General features: G+C 35.4%; 4 protein-coding genes across 11 annotated transcripts; 1 reads left to right on the top strand and 3 right to left on the bottom strand.

Annotated features, from left to right (window-relative positions):
* Positions 1-362: 362 nt before the first annotated feature.
* On the bottom strand, positions 363-3,523 carry LOC101203011 (probable serine/threonine-protein kinase PBL9). 2 transcript variants are annotated; one of them, XM_031887277.1, is made up of 7 exons: positions 3,199-3,523; positions 2,965-3,060; positions 2,269-2,621; positions 1,950-2,085; positions 1,724-1,866; positions 1,461-1,584; positions 363-1,087 (listed from the first exon to the last, which is right to left on the bottom strand). In XM_031887277.1, the coding sequence occupies exons 2-7, from the start codon at positions 3,014-3,016 to the stop codon at positions 669-671; spliced, it is 1,227 nt and encodes a 408-aa protein (XP_031743137.1). In that variant the 5' UTR covers positions 3,017-3,060; positions 3,199-3,523; the 3' UTR covers positions 363-668. The 2 variants fall into 2 exon arrangements, with proteins under 2 accessions (XP_031743137.1, XP_004143117.1); XM_004143069.3 differs by having other exon boundaries at positions 2,269-2,600; positions 3,199-3,516.
* A 1,645-nt stretch (positions 3,524-5,168) lies between these two features.
* On the bottom strand, positions 5,169-7,906 carry LOC101202773 (triosephosphate isomerase, cytosolic). Its single transcript, XM_004143068.3, has 9 exons — positions 7,767-7,906; positions 7,309-7,384; positions 7,071-7,194; positions 6,731-6,815; positions 6,453-6,585; positions 6,143-6,237; positions 5,983-6,061; positions 5,559-5,641; positions 5,169-5,468 (listed from the first exon to the last, which is right to left on the bottom strand). The coding sequence occupies exons 1-9, from the start codon at positions 7,803-7,805 to the stop codon at positions 5,433-5,435; spliced, it is 750 nt and encodes a 249-aa protein (XP_004143116.1). The 5' UTR covers positions 7,806-7,906; the 3' UTR covers positions 5,169-5,432.
* A 3,352-nt stretch (positions 7,907-11,258) lies between these two features.
* Positions 11,259-15,257, top strand: LOC101223045 (CAX-interacting protein 4). Its single transcript, XM_004143067.3, has 3 exons — positions 11,259-11,545; positions 13,610-14,605; positions 14,899-15,257. The coding sequence occupies exon 2, from the start codon at positions 13,668-13,670 to the stop codon at positions 14,598-14,600; it is 933 nt and encodes a 310-aa protein (XP_004143115.1). The 5' UTR covers positions 11,259-11,545; positions 13,610-13,667; the 3' UTR covers positions 14,601-14,605; positions 14,899-15,257.
* Positions 15,258-15,967: 710 nt separating this feature from the next.
* Positions 15,968-22,007, bottom strand: LOC105435809. Of its 7 annotated transcripts, XM_011658851.2 has the most exons (8): positions 21,429-22,007; positions 20,878-20,983; positions 20,436-20,535; positions 19,999-20,148; positions 19,602-19,827; positions 19,076-19,161; positions 17,193-18,990; positions 15,968-16,918 (listed from the first exon to the last, which is right to left on the bottom strand). In XM_011658851.2, exons 5-8 carry the CDS (start codon positions 19,753-19,755, stop codon positions 16,248-16,250), a joined length of 2,709 nt encoding a protein of 902 aa, XP_011657153.1. In that variant the 5' UTR covers positions 19,756-19,827; positions 19,999-20,148; positions 20,436-20,535; positions 20,878-20,983; positions 21,429-22,007; the 3' UTR covers positions 15,968-16,247. The 7 variants fall into 7 exon arrangements, with proteins under 7 accessions (XP_011657153.1, XP_011657155.1, XP_011657152.1 ...); XM_011658853.2 differs by lacking the exon at positions 19,999-20,148 and having other exon boundaries at positions 19,602-19,785; XM_011658850.2 differs by lacking the exon at positions 19,999-20,148.
* Positions 22,008-22,607: the final 600 nt, after the last annotated feature.

A 22,607-nucleotide genomic window follows, 5' to 3' on the forward strand; every position in this document is an offset into this window, starting at 1 on the left:
AGTTTAAATTGTAATATTTTGAAACTTAAAAGATTAAATTGAAACTGAACTCAACTCATTAAAAAGGTTTAAAAGGTTTAAGAACTATACCCAATCTAAGTTTGGAAGTTGGGAGAATTTAAATTTTGATAAAAAGACTAGCGTTAAATTTGAAGAAGAAAACTACTTTTATCTTATTTGAGTTTGAAGCATACAGTTGAACATAACTTAATTGATTATGTAAAATAATAACAAATAAATAAAATAACACTATATCTTTCTTTTACAAAGAGATAAAACTCGTTTTTGTGCAATCCATATTCTCGGGCTTTTCATGCCTAACACCAACATATCAAATTATCCCATAAACCAGTTTCAAGCAATTTAATGTAACTTAGGAGTTTATAACTTCATTCTTTTTGCTTCAAAAGACACCAACAAATCATAATAAGTAAACACATGAAACTGAATGTTGACCCACTTCAGATATCTAATCGGATTCCTCCTCAGTATCGTATCTTTGATAATCAAACAAAAATTTCAAATGAACCATTCCTTCTATTTACAAACTGATCGAGAAATCGGCAGACCGAAGAGATTGTAATAGCAAGAGAAGTATAATTCATTCAACTACAATATGTATCTGCTAGTTTTCTATGTTTTGTTGTAGAAGTACCACGTACATCCGCTTATGTATAATCAGGGGAAACAGCACGAGCACTACGATGAGTATTGGCATCGTCAGCACTACGTCTGCGAGCCAGGCGGTTTTGTTTTGAATTTCTGTTGATATTAATGGATGTTGGATCTTGCAGCTGTTCTAGTTCTTTTACAAGCTCGTGCATGCTTGGTCTACACTTCGGCTCAATGGACAGGCATTGCAGTGTCAGACTCGATAGCTTATAGGCTGCATCCAATGAGTATTGGCCTTCGAGACGGTTGTCAATTATTCGAGCAGTCTTCCGTTGGTTTGCAAGGTGGGGTCTTGCCCATTCGATTAGGTTGTGTTCTCTAAATGGTCGATTTTTGTCAACGGCTCTTCTTCCGGATAATATTTCCAATAGAATGACTCCAAAACTATAAACATCACTTGATGTGGTTGCCTGACCTACAGTAAGTGAAAGGCCAAAGTGATCAACATAAGGTAATTAATAGAATCCTTGTTTGGTCGAAAGAATATAACAAGCTAAGTTAACCAGCATGAGTTGGCCTCGTGATAAGAAGGTCATGGGTTCAATACATGGTGGCCAACTACCTAAGAATTTTCTTACAAGTTTTCTTGACACCAAATGTTGTAGGGTAATGTGGGTTGTCCCGTGAGATTTGAGATTAGTCGAGGTGTGCAAACATTAGTAATTGGGGGAAGGAGAAAGTTAGATATTGATTTAGTTGGTTTAGGACTTGAGTGATCTAAAGAAAGGGAAGGTCCAAATTACTTGGTTTATCTGGTGGCTCTGTTATAGATTCGATCAAAATATTACCTGCGACAAGATATTCTGGAGCTGCATACGAGGTACTCGGAGTCCTGATAGAGATGTTATTTTTGCTGCCCGTTGCTCCTGTGTCTTTGGAAAACCCAAGATCAGAGAGTTTGGCATTGTAATCCTGAGGATAAAAGAAATCGTGGCTTGACGTCCATCTTACAGAAAAGTAAACAAATAACTGAAGGAGCTAGATCCCTTCCATGATGCCATTTTTACCATAGCCACAAAGCTTTATTTTCACCAAGGAGTAAAGGACTTACAGAATCAAGCAAAATATTTGAAGTCCTCAAGTCACGGTAGATCACTTTTCTTTCATCACTGTGGAGAAAGGCGAGCCCTTTTGCAGCACCAAGTGCAACCTTCAAACGGAGGCCCCAAGAAAGAGGTTGAAAATAGGAACCCCCTGCAATGACCAACTTCAGTCTCGATCACTAAATATTTTTAAATGTTCTTATTGAATTGCGTCGAAGGATAGAGCAAACTCACGAAGGAACAGATGATTTTCTAAACTTCCTCGAGGCATGAATTCAGATACGAGGAGCCGTTGCTCATCGTCTATGCAATAGCCAATCAATTTCACAAGGTGAGAATGAACAAGTTGGCCCAGAAGATTCACTTCAGCCTAATTGATAAAAGAAACATGAGTGTATCTGTGCAGCATAGAATGACAAATTTGTTTAACAAATAAGTCACTATAGTACACAGCCATCTGATGCTAAGAGAGGTCAATATGAGTAGAAAAAGACAAAGAAATCAGGTATGATAATGAGACATCTCTGCAATTAATCTCAAAGAGATGACTCACAAACCACTCTCTGTGATCTTGAGAGCTCTCTTGGTTAAGCCTTTTGACAGCAATACTCATTCCAGTTCCAGGCTTGGTAGCAGTAAATGAATGCTCATCAATCCAGCCCTTGAAAACTGAACCAGAACCAGGTTCTCCCAGAACACTATCAGGACAAAAGTTCCGTGTTGCCTCTTTTAGCTCTTCATAAGAGAAGCTCTTCAAATTGGACTGAGAGATTTCACCCTCGCTCCGAGGGGCTGGCAGCACCGAAGCCAATGAGAATTTGCTACTTGCACTACCATTATCCTTTCCATTATTGCTATCACTATCATCTTTTGAATTCTTCACCCCTGCACAAACAAATACACGCCCTGTAATGAACTAATGGCCATTCACTTGACTCAAAAGCCTCAATAGTTTACGTTTAAATCAGAGGCGAGACTACTTCCGTAGTTCCGTTCAATCAAAGATAATAATTCTGGAAATTCATAAAAGAAAGAACTCGTGCACATTGTAAGATCGATATCAAAAGGCAGGTTTATAAAGGGCATTCCTCCACCCCTTCTTCAGACTTGAAACTAACTTGCTGAAAGCAGAACTTCAGTAAATAAATAAGAAATCTAAAAATAATTGGGAAATGACAAAAAAAAGAAGAAAAAACCCAAAAACTTCCACCATACTGTCTCATTAGCAAGAAAGTAAGCCTTGTAATACCTGTATTATCATCACTTTCAGATATAGGTTTTGCACTTAAGCAGATGCCCATCAGAAGTCAGTGAACAGGTCTCTCCCACCTTCAAAGCTTTCATGCTGATTCCACCAAAAAGAGGAAGAACATGAACAAGCTAATAAGCTTGAAACCAACATTCCATCAATGAAATGAAGCAGATTTACATAAAAAAAAGTCCATAAAAAAAAAAAGGCAAAAAAACTCGCCAAACAACTAACCACTTTTTATTGTCTCAGCAACCCACATAATTGGTCACCATATACAGAAAAGCCTTCTAGTTAGATCCTCGTTTATCTCCAGCAGAAGACTAAACTGTTAAGAAATAAGCAAAACCCAAAAGCTGCTTCTAAATTTCCCCTGTTAAATTGGCAAAAATATAGAAATGGGAAGAAGGGTAGGACAGCCCCCAGTGGACAGGGGGGTTGGGAAGTTTCGTCTTAATGGCAAGAATATTGGTCCCCTCTTTCTGTCATTTCAGTAAGAGGATAAGGCCATGAAAAGGCTCCTATTGTAATCTGAGAGACGTTTAATTTCAGACTGTTCAAAGAATCCCTAATGGTGAAAAACAAGATTGCTGACGATAAATTGGCATCGAATGATCAACACGAAACCAAACAAAAACTTGGCTAAGCAATGGGATTGGATAGGCATTCCGCTTTTGACTTTTCTATCATTGGATTGAACTCGAAGGAAATGCCTCGATCATGGGAACTTGTTTTCAAGCTAAGGTCCACATGTACGTCCCAATCAAGCGGGCAGAAACCACCATTTCAATGGAGGGGAGCGGAGGAAAGGAATCAAGAATTAAAGGGACGGCTCTCTGTCGGCGGCTCAAAACTCTCCGGCGAGCGAGCCGTCAATCGACTGGCAAGTGGCAAAGGTCAAGTTGCGATAGCCGCTCTGTTGACTTGAAAATAGGACACACCTTTTCCGTACAGTTTCTTTTAGGGATTCAATCATTTTATTAAAATACATATTTTCAAGTGTCACGATTTTGATTGAATTTTATAATATTGTTGATGACCATGCTAAAAATATTTTCTTTTCCCCTTTTGTTCGAGTTGATTTTTTTAAGCCAAGAATAATGATCCATATATATCTACTATCTTAATCGCAATGGCTAGGGATAATAATTATGTACATGGCAACAATTTTAAAAAATTATACATGTAGCAATGTTTATTAGTAATAGACTATATTCGTCGACTTTAGAAGTGTTATCAATGTTGATAGACTTCACTATATTTTCAAAACTTTTAAAACGTTGCTATATGTACTAATATTTTGATTCTAATTGCTATATTTGCAACTATCCTCATCAATTATCATTAAGTTATGTTCTTATTAGCGTACGGTAGGTTTGCCTGAAGCAAGGCTCCAAAATTCTTCATACTAATATAGTCATCACTTGGCTCGACAATAGACTGATATGAATGCTTCTACACTGGTTAGTCGTATTGTCATATTTGAATGAAAGGAGTGTCCAAGGCTCCCGTGTGAATTTTCTACACCCTCAATGTAGGTTTGTTTTTTTGTATGATCTATATGGAAATTGAAAATCCAACCTCAATGAAAAAAATTGTGAATAAGTGTGTGTATAAAAGCAACAAACCTAAACAGATAAGATATCATAATTCACTAATAGAAAAGTGATCTTAAATGGAAAACTTTAGGTCAGGGAAGACAATTTTAAGTTTAGAAGGTTAACGCATGAAACTCTATGTTGTTTGGTAGTGTATAATCGTTGGGTAATCAGTGCTAATCAGTATAGGATTATTGAAGTAAGGAAAATGACTTCAATAGACAGCAGAATATTGCTGAATATTCTTTTATCCATCTTTGGAAAAGACGTTTTGAATAAACTTATGACATTATTCCAATTTATGGACGTGATTCTTTCAATTAATTGCCATAATAAATTAATAACGGTGGACCATTTTCATAATTAGAATTAGTCAACTTCTAAAATTAAAATTAGAAGTAAAGTAGTTTACAATTTTAGTGGTTGGGATTCCTCTGACCAAAATTAAAATTAAAATATTTTTGGAAAGTAAAATTGAATTAAAATATTAATAAATTGATTGATTACTTCTGCACTTTGCAAAAAAAGTTACTAAAGTATTCCTATTACCTTTGATATTTATTTCTCATCTGTTCCTGCTGCTTGACATTGAAAAAAAAAAAAAAGTAACCTCAAGAATCTGGTCATTTTTATAGATCTGAAAAATTGTTCTCAAATTGTGGATTATCACTCATGTGTTCTGAGTATCCACAACAAAATTTCCTTATTTCAAGAGCATGAAAAGAAATCAATTTCCAAACAGGAACTTCAAATTTCTCAAGCAAACAATGCTTCTCTTACATAACTAGTGAGTACCTCAAATTAGTTTAACAAAAATAGAAGAACCATTATTTATGTCTCGCCCTTGTCAAGATGTTTGAGCTGTTTTCTTCACAACGAAGAGTTGATAATATCCACGAACTCCGGCTAGTGTTCAGAGAATACAAGATAAGTCAGCAACCAAATTTTTTTTTTTAAAAAAAAGGTTAATTTACTAAAGTTTTATAGGTAGTCTACCTTTAGTGAAGCTCCACCGACCAAAAATCCGTCCAAATCAGGTAGTCCGGCCAACTCTTTGCAGTTTGAACCATTTACAGAACCTATAAATGCAAACAAATTTGATTAAACACAAATCACAAAACACAAAAAGACCGTCTATTGTATCAAACAGTTTATACACAACACATATATATGAAGCAATTCACCTCCAATGGATGAGGTTTTATTTGGTCGTTAAAGAAATTCCCTCCATGGCTTTTGGGAAGCATTCTAATATTTCAAACTCAAGTACAAATTGCTAACTTAAAATGTACTGAAAATGCTCACGGCTCTTGCCTAATGTTCGTTCGTATTGATAGCTTTCGACACAACAGCAAAGTAGATAGGAAAAAGTGTAATATAGCATAAATATCAATATTTTTCGTACAAGCAAAGAGGTTACCTCCATATATAATTCTAACAGATTGAGCAACTTCAGCACTAACATTTCTGTGAAGCCATTTCCTTAATTGATGATGAACCTTTGAGAAAAAAACAACAATGTTACTGTTAATTATCCTGAATTCATGTGAAATTTAAAAAATTCTGATAACAAATCTTACTTCCTGAGCCTGAGCAGGAGTTGCAACTTCGCCTGTTCCAATTGCCCAAACCGGCTCGTATGCCAAAACAACATTGTCCCAGCTGGAGATTTTATCTGGCATGTAATAGAAGAATCATCAATTTCGCTCAAAAATGAAGGGAAGTATGATATATGAGTAAGCATACAGAAATCACGTTCGTTGAAAGCAAAGGAAAAGTAAACTATTGAACAGAGTAAAGGGATAACCAAGAAAATAAAATCAATGCAAAAGAACATAAGATGCTCATAAATCGAGGTAAAATGGACTTACTTTTAGCATAAGAGAATACCTGCAATTGCCTTAGTTTGTGCATAAACAACATCAATTGTTGATCCTGATTCCCTTTGCTCAAGAGTCTCTCCAACACAAGCAATAACTTTAAGTCCTTGAGAAAGGGCATATGCAACTTTATCTCCAATAAACTGCATTCACAAATATGTCGCAACAGATATGTGTACATAATTTGTCAAATATGTGTACAGAGTTCGAAACAAAAATGATTAGTGCAGTTAACAAATATGTGTACATAATTCGTCAAATTTGCATTCATGTAACGATCTGGTTTACCTCACTCGACTCGTTCAAAATAAGTCTTCTTTCAGAATGGCCAATAATCACCCATGGAACTCCCAAATTGGCAAGCATCTCAGCACTATTGAAATAGATACCAATTCCAAAATTACAACTCAATCATATATCCCAAGAAAACTGTCTAGCATTCAACTCCAGTATTTCAAGCAAGTAAAGAAGCAGCACTTTGGTAGAGAGTGCCAGTACATAGTATCACAATCTATAGCAACTAACTTCAAATTCTGTTGAAAGAACATGATCATAAGAAGATGGATGAGTTATGTACAACTACAGACCATTTCAATGCAAGAAGGTTCAATGATCTATTAAATCCTACCTAACTTCTCCAGTAAAAGCACCGCCCTTGTGAACCCAACAGTTCTGAGCTGCAACATGAAAATCAGATCGCAACAAACTCTGGACCAGAGGAAGAAACACGAAAGGTGGACTCACAACAACATCTGCAAAGAAGATAAAGACCATAGTTTCCTCTCAATTAGTTTAAGCATCATAGTGATTCCCAAACAATTTATGGATCGAGAAACTCATTCACTGATCGGGATTTCTAAACATACCTACAACATCTCCTGAAGGAACTTGAGCACCATTCAATACTGCGATGATTTTCTTCACCTCCTCGGTTGTTCCGTTCTGTAAAATTATTATTCAATCAACAACAATATACATTCATCTAAACACAAACTACTAACCCTAACCTCCATTTCCAAATCTATACTCCAATAACAATTCAACTGACAAGAAAATAAAAATCAACGGCAACACACTCGGATCGGGGAAGTCGGGGGATATACACTGAAAGAGCAAGCGAGAAATCTGGGTTTCGTCAATAAAAATCTCTCGCTCCCACCCAAGAGAATAAATGGAATCCAACAAATGGGAAGATCAATATATGCAGTAGATTTGGTTTTCTGATGATTGTTTTGATGGAAAAAATGAAACGAACGACCAATAGTTGAAAGATTATAGACAAACAAATTGAGATCGGCGAGATTATAGAAAACGGAAAGCATACACATTTCCAGTTGCCGCCGACGAAGAATTTTCTGCCCATTTTCCCTCGGATTTCTGGGAGCAGTGAGCACGAAGACGACAAAGTTAAAAACCCCGAAGTTGACGATAATAATTTCAAAATGTGAGAACCGAAGACCAAGAAATCCTATATCCACACACACCTCCTCAGCCCAGCCCGTTAAGCCCAAAACTCACTTTCAAGCCCAGCTCAGTTGTGCCTATTTGGGCCAAGCCCAGACCATTGGCTGAATATTTGGAGATGACGGTCAAAATATTAAGAATTTGGTTACAGATTTTTTTTTAATTTCTTTTACCCCTTTATACTTTTTAACTAGGATAATAAGTGCTTTTAGATACAATGTATTTGTCAAATAACACATAAATCACAAATACAACGTGTTTGCAAACTTTTTGAAAAATATTAACTAATTTGGATTAACAAAATTTCTCCAATACCTCCTAAGTATATGTCTATAATTTATAACAAATTTAAATTTTTAGTATTTAAATCAAATTAATTAATATTTATTTATTTAATTCATGTTTAATAAAGATTTTCCCTATAAAATTACTAAACATTTTCAACTGTTCCTCATTCATTAGATTTCATGATATTTTAAATTCAAATATTATGAAATTTAATCCCTAAAACAATGATAATCACTGCTTCGTTATTTTCATACGATAATACATAGTATTTCTAGTTAATAAAAAATTGGTTATGAGAATTTCAACCATTCCTAAATCATTGTATTTCATAATATTTTGATTTCAAATATTACATCATATTGTTAATGGCAAACATAAACTAAGCATTTCGTATTATTTATATTTCAAGTTATTTAAAGAAAATTATCAGATAATACATAGTACGTATGATTTGTTGGAATTTTTTGTCCTAAAACTCGTAGTTTGTAAATCATATTCTGTTTAATAAAGTTGTTATTGAGAAATTAAATATTATAATCTTAAATCCAATAAATCAAGTTCCAAGGCTATTTTTTGAATAAACTTGAACTTTATGTGTAAACATAAACGTGGATCAAGTTCGAGTATATAGCCTAAATAGTCTATAGTATATGAAATAAAGGTTGGGCGCCTTATTTAGAGAAACTATGGATGCGGCCCACTTTGTAGTACAAACGAGGTGATCCTAATCGTTCATGTAGAGACATGAAAGTGGGGGCATCCTATGTAAAATGTTTACATAAGACTGAACCATGAATTAGTCATTTTTACGTTATAACACCGTTTACTGTTTAAAACTGACTATCTCAATTATTGATGACCTAGGTAACTTAGTCTTAATCCTGAGTTAACTATGAACTCCTGTTCACACGAGATTATCCTTAGATCTGCATAGGTGAGGGCAGCTCATCAGCGTTGGCCCAATAAGCCTCCCATTTCAGGGGTAAGATCGGGTGGATAGCTGGGAACATAGGGTACAAGATGGAATTCACTCCTACCCGCTTTAGGGTTAGTAGATAGGTTGCTCTCTTAAGCACTGAATCCAAGTCTTGAACAAGGGGCCCCACCCTCTCATTGGCCCGAGAGGGATTAAGTTTATAGGTTGAACCTTAAACCAATTGTTCAATAGTGGATTAGTGGGACTTAAGGAGCAAGATGTAATCTTGGGGGTAAAACGGTATTTTGACCCAGCCAAGGTTACGAGCAACCTGTGAAGGATTAACTTACTGATTATGGTTTTATCAAATGGACACAAATATATCTATAGTGAGGGGAGTGCAACTACGGGACTTTAGTGGAATGACCCGTTAGTTAACGAATGTTGATTAACTCGGTTTAAAAGAGTTTAGCTAGTTAATCTTGAATCGTTGGAGCCCATGATCTATAGGTCCATTAGGTTCCTCTGCTAGCTCATATGGATTAAACTTAGAACAGTGTGATGAAATAAGTCGAATTGTTCGAATTGGGAGAAGAAAGGGAAACCGACAAATATAGTGATATAGTCGTCGATCTTCTAATTAGAAATAGAGCTTTATGTTTTACATACTATAAGTATGAATGCGGATTCATACTAAGAAGCTCGGAATTGATGGAATTGGTCAAAAATAGTAAAAAGTCAAAATGTTGACTTTTGACTTTGAAAAGTCAAACTTTGACCGGCCTTATATTCAAATGTGATTTGAATTTTGGAAAAATGAATGCGGATTCATGCTCGGGAGGTTGGAATTAGTCAAGACGGACAAAATGGTAAAAAGTCAAAATATTGACTTTTGACTTAGAAAAGTCAAAGTTTGACTTTTGACTAGAAATATCTAATGACCATTTTACCCTTGGACTAAGTTAGTGGGAAAATCCAACATTTTGTTGGATAATCCCACTAACTCTTAGTGGGATATGTGGCTATATGAGATATAGACACCTAGCCCACTAAGTTCCACTAATTGTTAGTGGAATATTAGGTGTTGAGATTTGGCAATTGAATTGCATGCATTTTTGCATGTAATTAGGCTATAAATAGAGGTGTTTTCAAATGTTGAAGGACTTTTGCCTCTTTTATCATTTTCATCATCTCAACAAAAGAAAAAAGAAAGCTTCCAATCTCATTTTATCTCCATTACTTTCTACACCAAAATTGGGTCCCACAACCCGGTTCTTTGTCTAGAGGATAGCAGTTGAGTACTAGTGGTGGTCTCGGGTAGAATTGGTAAGAAGACATCAAACATTTTGAAAGCTTCAAAGGTAATACTTCTTAAAACCCTAATTTGATTAGTTTATGGTTACATGTTAATTGTGGCAATTATGGTAGAAATTCGATTCTTTTTCCACTGTGCATGACTTAGTTCTATCATATATTTAGTTATTACATATATACTAGTGCATAATACATATATTATTTCATATATACTCAACCATTTTTTTCATATAATTTCCTTGATCTTCAATTATTCCGTCAAAGTTCCTACATCGCAAACATATTAAGTTTTCCTCAACATTACATATACCAAATAACAACTAAAATATACATCGTACCGTAAAATATATGAAAAACAATGTAAAACGAAAGAAATAGTTGATGAAGAGAGAAATTAGAAAGTGAGAGATGTCCGGAGGAAATAATTTTTTAACAAGATTACTAAAAGAAAAATAATTAATTGAATTTTTTTAATATAATATTACTTTTTTTTTATTTTTTAAAAATATTATTAATAATAAATATGAGTAAATTGATGATTTGGACCCAATAAGTTCCATTAACGAAAGATGTAAATCCATTGGAAAATAAAAAATACGCATGCCGAATGAAATGGTTGTTGCTATCTGTTACAATAACGAATCATTGGTTTAACTGAATAACTAAATAAAATAGATAGACCCCTCTCTTCAAAATATTAGTCAAACATTTTTTAAAATTTTATAGTATAGTACAAGATTTTAGGTCATCCCATTAAAAAATCCAATATTTATTTATTTTTGGATTGGATTAAAGATTGTAAAATGTGAATATCATAAATATTACTTATTTTATTTGGCATTTTAAAAAAGTGAATAAATTACGGAAGAACAAAAGGGAAGGTTTTCAACTTTCCTTACGTCTCTCGAAACTACCAGCGTCAGAACTCACAAAACCCTTTGATTTTCCGATTGGAAGGCTCAAGGCTCTTCTTCGTCTCCGCCCTTCTCCGACGGCCACCGCACGCCTAATCTAAGGTCTAACCTTTGCGGTCGGTCATTCGTCACTGTCGTACTAGAAATCCGATCTGGAATTGGAACTAGGGCTTAATTGGGGAAATTTGTTCGGTCTGCAAACTATAGGTAATTTCATCGATTTCTACTTTTTTTTTTAAAATTTTTTTATTGAAGGGCATGTTTTTTGTTTTTTCTTTCTGTTGCCTTTTTTGAATGATTTATCCCGACGGAAAGGAGTAGAGAAACTCTAGCCTCCAGGCTTAACTCTTGTGGTTCAAATTAGGGCAAAGGGGGAAAAGAAACGTAGACGAATAATCTGGAAATTATTTCTCTTTACTAGTCGAAAATTATCAAGATATTGTGATTATAGAACTTAAGTAGCCATAAGTTGTATTCTTGTCATGGTAATTTACAGGGAAATTGCGAGAGAAAAAGGAAAACATTAGAGGAATACCCAGGATAGGATTTTGTGTTTGCAATTTCATCTTGGTTGTATGATCCCACGTGACTTGTATTTTGTGGTTTTAATAGTTCTATGCTTTTTTTTTTCTTTTTTCTTTTGAAACTTTTATCGTACTTTTAGCATTGATGGACTTAGACCTCCTTTGTTTTTGTGGAAGAATCGAATTTCTTACCTCATTGTCCACCAGTGATACAAATCTTGTGTTAGTTGAGCCATATTGGCTTAACCTCTTAACTTTTATTATTTTTAGCATTAAGAATTATGGTTTATCGTATGCTACTTAAAATAATTGGCAAGCACTTCCTTTGAGGTGAAACGGTGGATCACTTATCTTATAATTTTGATACTATAAAAAGGAAAATTGTTAAAACCACTTACACTTGAAGCATCATGGTAGTTGCAATTACACCCTCAAATCAAAGTTGTTAAGTCGCAAAATGAAACCTGTATTTAAATTGAATATAACACATGCATAAATATAAACACGAAAGCTTTAAAAAGAAAGCCTTCAAATAAAAAATATAAAAATTAGGAGGCAATGATTCTGTTATATAATGGAATGTGTTCTTGTTGAAATAGAAGAAGACAATGGTATAAAATAAATATGCAATCTTTATTTAGAAAGAAGGGAATGAGTCAATTTTATTTCTGTTAAATTAAAGAAAGAAAAACATAATGAAATGAGTGACCTGCCATCAATATCTTCAAATGATAATGAAAACAATTGTTTTTATACTTTGAAAAGATTATATACTTTTTTCCCCTTAAAAGTGCAAAAATAAAATGACCCATCTGGCAGTTCCTACCTCCTATCGTTTAGGGTTTTCTTTTCACATTTCCAAAGTCGAAAATCAGACCAGCACGTTGAAGTGGAGAAGGATAATTCCAGTTTGGCGACGGCAAGCAAGACTTTCTTCTCCCGCTTGGTGTGTTGCTATAACAAGATACATGCTACTTGCGATTGAAAACGTGTTAAATCATTTTGCACAATTTTTGACATGGATCATTAGCATTTTTAACAACCTTTAACAACTTTGAAGTAAAATTTTGAATCGTAAACTTCTATAAAGGTTAAAATTGGACCCTCAAGCCTCCCTGATTTCATTATCAACTCTCACTCTCGACTTTTCTTACGTGTGAGGTGTGTAAATTTAAATTCTTAACTTTGAGTTAAGGGTTTTGTGAGTCGAAGAAGGAATTGGGTTCTGTTGTACATGAGGATATGGGTCTTTTGTTTTGTTTTGTTTCTAGGTTCTGATCTTCAACTTTCTTACTTTGGTGATTGAGAAGACAAAGGAATTTGGTTACATTATGATTGATATGTGAGGTTATGGAATTTGGTTCTGTCCTAGGATTAATATTTTGTGTATTTTGTGCTATGTGATCTAGGTTTTTAGTTTCTGAAGGTGTATAATCGAAAGATCTATACCTAGTCAGTTTTCTTTTTGTAGTTAGGTTTAGTTTTGTGACTTGGATCATTTTTGTTGCCTTAATGTTGAAGCTGGTGTTATTATAATACTTGTTTTATGGTTTAAGTTGTTTTTTAGGGTTAAAAAAAATAATGTTTGCCTTCGTTTGAATTTGGCTTATATTGGCTACTTGTAGCATTTGGTTGGAAGCTTTAGTTTGCTGTTTTTTCATTAACGAAGAGTAAAATTCTAGTTTTGTGTTAATAACTTTGTTGTACTTCTGTCATTCTATGTAGTAATTTTTCTTCCCCTTTACAGGCATTTAACCTTCCAGCAGCTTTCGTTTCTCAAGTGTTTTGATCCTTAAGCTTTCAAGATGCCAGCCACAGCTGGAAGGGTTCGCATGCCTGCGAACAATAGGGTACACAGTAGTGCTGCTCTACAGACTCACGGTATATGGCAAAGTGCAATTGGATATGACCCATATGCACCAAACAAGGATGATAACAAGAATGCTGCCCAGCAAAACACAGCTAGCTCTGAGCCAGATGCAGAGAACGCATATGCTAGCTTTCAGGGTCTTCTTGCACTTGCTCGCATAACTGGTTCCAATGCCAATGAGGTTCGTGGTGCTTGCAAGAGATGTGGTCGCGTTGGGCACCTTAGTTTTCAGTGCCGGAATTTCTTAAGTGTTAAGAATGACAAGGAGAAAGACCCTGAAGCTATTCAAGCTGATGTCATGTCGGAACTAGATAAATTAAAAGGAGGTAAAGGAAAAGTTGAAAGTGAGGAGGAGAGTGAAGAGGAAGAGAGTGAAAGTTCTGATTCAGATGCTGACTCAGAAATTGAAAGGATTATTGCTGAAAGAGAAGGGAAAAGAAATAGTAAGAAAAGATCATTGAAAAGAAAGGATGATTCGGTTGATGATGCATCAGGTTCAGATTCAAGAGAGAAGAAGAGGGGGAGGTCTAAAAGGAGGAGCAGAAGAGATTCCAATGATTCAGATGACAGCAGAAGGAAGAGGAGAAAGGAGAAGCACAGGAAAAGAGACGATTCATCGGATGAGGATGAAAAACATAGGCGACATCATAGGAAGAGTAGAAAAGAGAAAAGAAGGAGAAGAAGCCATAGATATTCGGATGATTCAGATTCTGATACATCTGAGGAAACTCATGGAAGGCACAAACACAAGAGTAGGAAGGCTGCATCGTTAACTGATTCTGAAGCTAGCAGCTCTGATGATACAAGGGGCAGGGCAAGGAAGCGTTCTGAGAAGAGAAGCAGGAAACATCGTTATGAGGATGAATAGACCAAGTAACTTTCTTCTAACTCTTCTTTTTCCTGGTTATATTCTTATGGAGCAAAATTTAGTACCATGTTATACAACATGATGGATCCACTCTCTCTTTTCTTTGATCATACGATAGTTTAGATAGGTAATTATTCAATTTGTGCGATATTATATGATCACTTCTTCAGTTCTCCTGCTTCCCGTTTGTATTCTTTGCTTGAATTAGTTTAGATGGGCAATTATATGAAATTGTATGATCACTTCTTCTGCCTCCTCTATACCTATGATTGAATGGATATATTTATTTTAACCGCAGGCATAATGCTAGTGGGAGATGACATGGATATTGTGATCCTTTCTGGTTGCTGTGGATTTTCGATTTACCAATAACGAACCCAGCCATGGTTGGCTTTAGACACGACCAAGGCCGAAATTTATTGTGGTGTTGCATTCATATGGAAGCTGTATTTTGTTGTGTATATTTATGCTTATTGCAAATCAAAATTTGAACAAACTGGATAGATCGGGAGTTTGAAGGGAACAGAATATCTTTCCCAATACGCATGGTTGTTCTATGTTGACTTTTTCTAAATTCTGAATTGGATTTGGTATGTATAATTTTATTGAATTCAATTCCTACTCATCTTATCTATCTCACGATTAGTTTTTTACCAATGTTTTGTTTGGTTGAATCCTAATGTGAATTACAGTAGTAGTTTTGAGAAGTCACTGTGGAACTTTGATAAAATTTCTTCAAATTATTGCTTTTATAATCCCAAATTAATGGTGTATTTTAGATTTCTTCTTAGGTTGTGTTCTCTTTTGTAAGCTGATAGTATTTCTGACCTTCAGTCGAGCTTTTAAAGGCGAATACATTTGCAGAATTTTCAATTATAATTAAAGTGAACTCAAATTTGATAGTTTATAGACCTTTATTTATCGTATTAATGGTTAATGAAAACGAAATATCCAGAGATCAAGAACGGGTCATTTTTTGAAATCGGATAAATGACAATGCAGTTAAATGGTTAAAAGAAATAGCCTTCAAATCTTCTTGGATTATAATGATCATTTTCAAAGTTGAGTATAATTAAAACCATAACCAAAGTATAGTTTATGAGTATTTTTTTTATAATTCAACTTAGATTAATAATATTTGGGTTGTCAGAAAATGAATCATTCAACGTTAATTTTGTATGACATAAATTTATACAAAACGCTACTCTTCAAGAGTTCTCTCCACAAGACATTAATTGAACATTCAGACTTAGTTGACATTTGAGAAGGAAGAATTCCCATTTTTCTTTTACCCAAGTCTTCTGCAAAAGAAACCAAAAGCTATATTTGACAATCTATGTTCAGTTCCTTTTCCTAACACGAAGAGAAGCTCAAACTATAGATAATAAGAATTTCATTATGTCGTAGTTGTTTTTACACGTCGGAACAAGATCATTCTAAGTATAGATAACAGATGTGTACTTACATACAATAAAAAATCTTCACAATCTAGCCCCTCTCTCCCCTCCTTAGGAGAGTCAAAAAGGAAAACAAAACTACGACTGCATCTAAATTCTCTAATGTATACTTTCTGCAACCAGAACTTATGTACACAGATTTGGAAATTGCCACTGTACAGTATATCAACAACATCTAACCAATAAAATCCTATAAACTCATAACTTCATCTAAAAGCTCATCAAGAATCAAATCCTCCAACTCGAGTGCTATAATCTCTGTTTCAGATTGAAGATTCATCCATTCATTACCTTTTCTTAGATCTCGCGACACAACATCATCTAAAGATTGGTCTAATTCTGGTCCCAAGCTCAGGTACCAGGAAACTTTTTCTCTGACGTCCTCAAGAAGGTATTGCCCAAGTGGCAATGGACGAATTTGGCTCCTTGAGGAGAAGGTTTTGAGGAAACAAGTGAATGATTTTTCATATATGCTGTGCAATGTTTCATAAACTAAATCAAGCAGAAGCTGGTGATCAGAATCTTTGTCAACCTTCTCCCAATAGCATTCGAGTTTTTTGTAGAAGTGAGCCTCCTCTCCTTCAAATATTGAAGAGTTAAGAGGTCGGTCTATTGTGCGACCACTTTCGATAAAGCTGGACAGCTGAAGAATATGCCTCATATAGTTGAAGTTGGCATTATCGATTCTACCAAGTTCGGAATGCAGATAGAGGTAGTTAGAAATCTTTTCAGTGTCATCAATTATATCATGTTTGACAGTAGTTTCAAAAGCTGGTAAAGCTTCTGTACTGGTCTCGTTATGTTGGTCATCCGAAGGTTCAGGTTCAGGTTCATTTGTACACTGAGGATTTATTATAGCACCTGACACAGTTTAAACAAGAAATTGAATATTTATTATAATTTTGATTTTGAAAATTTTGATAAACGTTTGAAAGATGTAGAATAAAACACCATCTTGCTAAAGAGGTAGAATGCCATTCTAGGATAGCTCCGTCTAATTTATCAGAAATTCTATTAACAGAGCAAAACATTGATAAGGCATGCTACATGTTTTCATGTAAGCTTCATAAAAGAGGATAGCATTGTTTAGAAAGAGAGAAAAGAAAAAAAACAATGAATAGCTTACTATATTTACCTTCAGAGTCGGAGAGTTTTGAAGTTTCATCATCTTGAAAACAAGCTTCAAGTTTTAAGACTTGCATGGCGAGTGAAAGCTCGCTGCCTTGATTGACAGTGTCGCTTACATCTTTGACTATGAGTTCATTACCCAACACTTGATGGTGTTTACCATCTGAAATATCTAGGTGAGGTATTTTCTCCTCGAGCATATCTGCCCAAGCAGTTCCCTCATCAATTGTGATCTCGTTTAAACTGCCTGAATAATCAACATGCATGTTGTCATCTCCTCTTTCTATCATACACTGTGAATCACTATCCAATGGTTCAGAAATATGTGCGTTTAATAGATGGGTTGGATTCTCATCTATTTGAATATTATTATCCGTACTTGAATGTGTCAAGCCCCTCTTTGGTTTTTCTGTGCGAGAAACGGCATGAGGAAGGTCAGTAAATAATGTACAAAAGAGATCAATATCAGGCGAAGAAAGATTCCTTCCAAAGCGTTTTTGAGGCATCTCTAAATTTGGGATCTTTTCTTCACTTATAAGCCTTAGACTTTTTGAGTGGTAACCCTTTGCCTCTCTATTTTTATCAAAACTGTACACAGACAGTTGGGAATATTTTTCCAGAGAAGCACTTAATGAAGCAGTTCCTGTCTCAGTTTGAACTCTACTATTGACATTTTCGTTCTCGGAAATATCAGCCACACTGCATCCTATACTGCCTGAGCCAACAGAAAGTTGAGGATATATTTCCCGAGAAGCACTTAATGAATGAATTCCTGTCTTGGTTTGACCTTCATCACTGAGATAATCATTCGTAGAATTACTCGTCCCACTGTATCCTCTAATGCCTGAGCCATCTTCGCTTGTAGCAGTTCCTAAACTTTCATGTGCCTCTTCTCCGTAAAGAGAAAGTTCATGTCCAGAGGGATCTCTGGCTGAAATTCCTTTAGATGTTTTCTGGTTATTTCCCTTCTTCCTCTCCTTAAATGAGTGCCTTATTTTCTGCCTAATAAAATTGAAACGCTTTACGACCAACTGATTCCACCCCCCATGCCTTTGTCCACGATTTGATCCCAAAGAAGAAGTGGCTTGGTGTTTTATGTTATGGTTTGTAGTACTAACAGAGTCACAAGGCATCATATCTTCATGAAAATTTTTGGGAGATGCAGATCCGACCAGCTTTGATGGTTGTAGAGAAACAGATTTTTGTACTTTTGGAAAAGCCTCAATCTGCTTGTGTTGAAGTGAGCTAAGCTTTTTGTATCCTTTCCGTGCTAAACCGGGAGCAGGAAAGGACCTTGATTTCGCTAGACTTGCCGAGGACTTCTTATTTTGTGAGGTTTGCTGAGTGTTCTTATTGTGTGCACCTTGTAACAATTCAGCAAATAGTTTTCTATTTGCCTTAAATATCTCTTGGATGTGAGAGTCTTCCTTAAATGAGCGGTTGGAGATGTTTCTGTTGATCTCATTAGTTTCTAAGGTTTTCTTTACTCCACTAGATTTTTCAGCAAGTGATGTGAATCGTACAGCCGTCTTTCTCTGGTTTAAGTAGTCCTGAGAATCCACGGCATCCAGAGAATTACTCCTAATTCCAGATGTAGTTTTCTGACCGTCTCCCTTTTCACCGTTATATCCTGGAGAATAATGTGAAGGCTCTAAATGATGTATAGATTGTGTTCGACTCAACCTTCGTTTTGAAGAACTCAACTTCCAGAATTTTTGGCTTTCTTCCTCCGACAACTTAGTTATCACTTCATTTACATGGGCCACTCTAGTTTTTCTGTCAATAGAACAACTCTCTACTGTGCACTGTTAAACGTGATTAATTCAAAATTAGCAAATTATATCTCACAATAACATCTAGTTACATCTGATAATGCTACCATGACCTCACCGTTGGAGACTTGTTTACATCATCAATTTGTTCTGGCATTTCAGAGGCATGGTGACTGTTCAGAGTTGATTTTGGACATTCCTTGCCTGCAGATGAGGTTTGAACTAGAACTTAAAATACTTTGAAAAGGGAAATGGAATCAGATTACTAAATTCACAAAAATCTGAAACAGGATGTATGCCCTATGGCCATCGCTATATTGAGAAGAAAACTAACTTGAACCTGATTTCCCAATTTACCATCTCCCCAATCCAATAAATCCCCTCTAATAATTAATAGTTCCGCAACAATTGAACATTTCTATTCAGATGGAGAGAACTAGACTACACAGATACCCCCCAAAAAAATTAATCAAGTAAATAAATGAAAGAAATCAAATGAAACCTGAAGAGACTTTCAACTCCATGAAATGAAGATATCAGATAAATAAAAGATCAACAATCATTGGAAAGGGTGCCAACAGAAAATAGAGACCGAAATTTAGAAGCAATAAATTTAAGTTTTTTGGCACATGCTCAAAACTTACTTCTTGAATGCTTTCTGTGAGGAAGCATCTTCTTAACGTTATGCCAGCCATGGTAGTCAATAGTATGGAATATGCTCCAGAAGCAGCCTGGAACGTTCTTGTTAAACTGCAGATTGGAATCTTGGCGCTGGACGTGCTTTTCCATTTTAAACATGACAATGAGTCTTCCAGGCTCTCTACACACCTAGATGGAAATTAAGCTCAGCCTCTTTTGTTTGCTATCATCCTTCAGGGTCCATGTACAAAAACAAAACTACCACTTCAAAATCTACCTAAGATTTATCTTAGATAAACGGAACTAAACATGATGTGGGATGTTCCCCAACCAAATTTCCTCAATTCAGAAATTTAGACAAGACACAACAACAAATAACAAGACTAATGAAAAATTCTTAACAGCATCCAGAAGTTCTTTGCGCGAATTACAAATATAGAAAGCAGGCATGAAAAGTATTAGGGCCACTCCAACACTCAAACAATCCAAACTGAAGAATTATGTAGATGTTGAGTTGACGAAGAAAAGGGTCTATATTTCAACAGCAATATTCTTCAAAAAAAAAAAAAAAACTGTCAGAAAGTTGAATCTTGACAACCCAAACATTAAAGGAAATACAACTCTTCAACAAAATAGTTAAAGTAACATAAACAGAATTTCCAGTTGAAAGTTTTTTTTTCCAAAAGAAAAAAAAAAAAAGTTAAAGCAGAGGTCCCCCAAGAGAAACTCTCACAGGACAATAAATTGAGGCAGCTGATATGAGTTAAAGCACCCTTGATATTTATTACAGAATTAAGAACAAAAAGGAAAAGAAAAACAGAAGGGAACAGTTATATAACCTTAAATAGCAATAGGAAGAAGAAAAGAACAAAGGTGGGGCTTTCTTTCAGAGGCTAACGAATTTTCACAGGATATGGCAGGTTCAGAAGGAGGCGGCTCCTGGAGATGAAATAGAAGACAAGTTTCGTTTAAATATTAGAGATAATAAGAAACTTACAGGTTTTGCCTTAATGAATATGACACGGTTTACTCCATGTTATACTTATGTAAAATAAACCCAAAGGGTAGATAGATAGATAGGAGGAGTAGGAGAAAAGTAAAAGTTGAAATATGATACAGAGTTTTATTTGACTACCAAAAAGAATTATTATTGCTTTATTCTTCTTTATTACCAAAACATTTTGACATTTGTTCATAAAGATACAGCAGAAACTTGAAAAATATCAAAGAATCAAGATGATAATATCATTTAAGAACACAGGGCAAGTAGTGAAATCTAACCGTGGAGACCCACAGCACCCAAAATTGGAGAATCCTAGTCCCCTTGGTCCCAGCACAAGTCTCTTCGCCTGGTCCAAATTCCATATCCTCGACCTCAGGGAACGGTCTTCATAAGATGAACAGATGGGTTAGTTGACCGGTTCAATAATTTACAGAAAAAGATTTAAGGGTTGTTGGCAAAATTATTGAAATTCCAAAGACTGTTAGATTACACGAAGATATGACCAATTCCACCCGAAGGTCATGGTTCCTGTTCTTTCAAGCAGTTGAATATAGGAATTTAATAGGATTCATAGAATAGGATGGTTTTATCCTTTGAATAGCAATCAAATAAACAGTAGAAATAATTGGATTTCTAAATAATCTAATAATCAGCGGTTAGAAGAAACAAATTTGTTCATACGCAACCAAGTAAAATACTAGGCTGTCCCCTTTTTTTATCTAGAAATCATAATCAAATGAGGGAAAAAGAAAACAGGAAAACATCTGTTCTTCTTCTTCCCAGCCCCACTTGAATATTAGGTATAGAAACATTGACTTACTAGACTGACCTGAGAACTTCCAATTTCCTCGCAAAGTCGTCGAAACTAAAATTGGTTCAAAACTCAATGGTTTTGGGTTTGACCCAACTGAAATCTGTCTGTAATTCGTTTACTTTTGGGGTTTGTTGTCTTTTTGTTTGGACATTCCGAACCTATACGTAACCTTCAACGCATAAGGATTTGCATCGGCGTCTAGGCAACCAAACAAGTGTATGCTTCTCCATTCTTTTAGGATGGACCAAACAAGAACTCTGTTTTTTCTCTCGCAATTCTTCCTGCTGCTTCACATCAGCTACATTTCCGGTAATTGATATTCACAGGAAGCCCTACTGCTTAAACCCGGGTGAGAACTCGAAAAAGTCATAGATATTCCTTTCAACAACTAAACCATTAGCTTCCTCAATGAAATTTGATGGTTCCGTGAGGTGCGAAGCTTGGGTTTGTGGAACTTTGAGCAGCAGTGAAATGACCTCTTCAATTTCTTACAAACAGGCTGAACAGCCATGCCATGACTTCCAACCAAGCAATTTTCCATGGCCGGAAAATTCAGCAGTTGCTCACAACCGCAAGTTTGACGAAGACAGTGCCAATTTTCCAATCGGCCATGGATCGTGAGCCTTAACATGAGGGAATGGCCCGTGGATCGAAATGGGCTTAGCGGTGACTTAATATATGGGCCACTGAACATGCTCGGGCCTATGTAGAGGTTGGGCTCATTTTCGGCCCAATGCAAAATTGAACTTTTTTTTAGAAAAATAAAACAATTAGAGTTACTCATATGATTTAAAGAAAAACATACCATAAATAAACTAACCATAACTAGAAAGGCTATAATTTGCTTTGCCAAGGGGAATGGTAATCTCACCCACAAAAAACTTCGTAACATAAAATTGACCCACGAGTTTCAACAGTTGTGTATATTGTAGTCAGACTCTCAAACTGTGCTTCAATTGAACAGAAACTTCGAGATGCAACAACCTTTAGTCCATTAGTTACATCCCAAATTCCAAGAATAACAAATCATATTCCTTATGCACATGTCTACTACACCCTACACCTTTCAGCTTCTCTCCATGATTCCCAAGACCCGATTTATAGTCCTCATTGTATTGCCTAATTGAACTCTAGCATTGACCTGAGAATATAAACAAAATCATACAAGTTGATAAAATTATTTTAATCTGTTAA

This window comes from Cucumis sativus, chromosome 6, assembly GCF_000004075.3.
Source record: "Cucumis sativus cultivar 9930 chromosome 6, Cucumber_9930_V3, whole genome shotgun sequence".
Taxonomy (NCBI): domain Eukaryota; kingdom Viridiplantae; phylum Streptophyta; class Magnoliopsida; order Cucurbitales; family Cucurbitaceae; genus Cucumis; species Cucumis sativus.

Coding starts and splice junctions, on each gene's coding strand:
- LOC101203011 (XM_031887277.1), bottom strand. CDS start 3,016: ATGGGCATCTGCTTAAGTGCAAAACCTATATCTGAAAGTGATGATAAT. Junction 2,622..2,964: donor TGAAAGTGATGATAATACAG/GTATTACAAGGC, acceptor AGTTCATTACAG/GGCGTGTATTTGTTTGTGCA. Junction 1,585..1,723: donor CAAATATTTTGCTTGATTCT/GTAAGTCCTTTA, acceptor TTTTATCCTCAG/GATTACAATGCCAAACTCTC.
- LOC101202773 (XM_004143068.3), bottom strand. CDS start 7,805: ATGGGCAGAAAATTCTTCGTCGGCGGCAACTGGAAATGT. Junction 7,385..7,766: donor TCGGCGGCAACTGGAAATGT/GTATGCTTTCCG, acceptor ATAATTTTACAG/AACGGAACAACCGAGGAGGT. Junction 6,816..7,070: donor GCTTTTACTGGAGAAGTTAG/GTAGGATTTAAT, acceptor CTATTTCAATAG/TGCTGAGATGCTTGCCAATT.
- LOC101223045 (XM_004143067.3), top strand. CDS start 13,668: ATGCCAGCCACAGCTGGAAGGGTTCGCATGCCTGCGAACAATAGGGTA.
- LOC105435809 (XM_031887671.1), bottom strand. CDS start 20,961: ATGGAATTTGGACCAGGCGAAGAGACTTGTGCTGGGACCAAGGGGACT. Junction 19,786..20,877: donor GGGTGCTGTGGGTCTCCACG/GTTAGATTTCAC, acceptor ATTTCCATCTAG/GTGTGTAGAGAGCCTGGAAG. Junction 19,162..19,601: donor TCACAGAAAGCATTCAAGAA/GTAAGTTTTGAG, acceptor CCTCATCTGCAG/GCAAGGAATGTCCAAAATCA.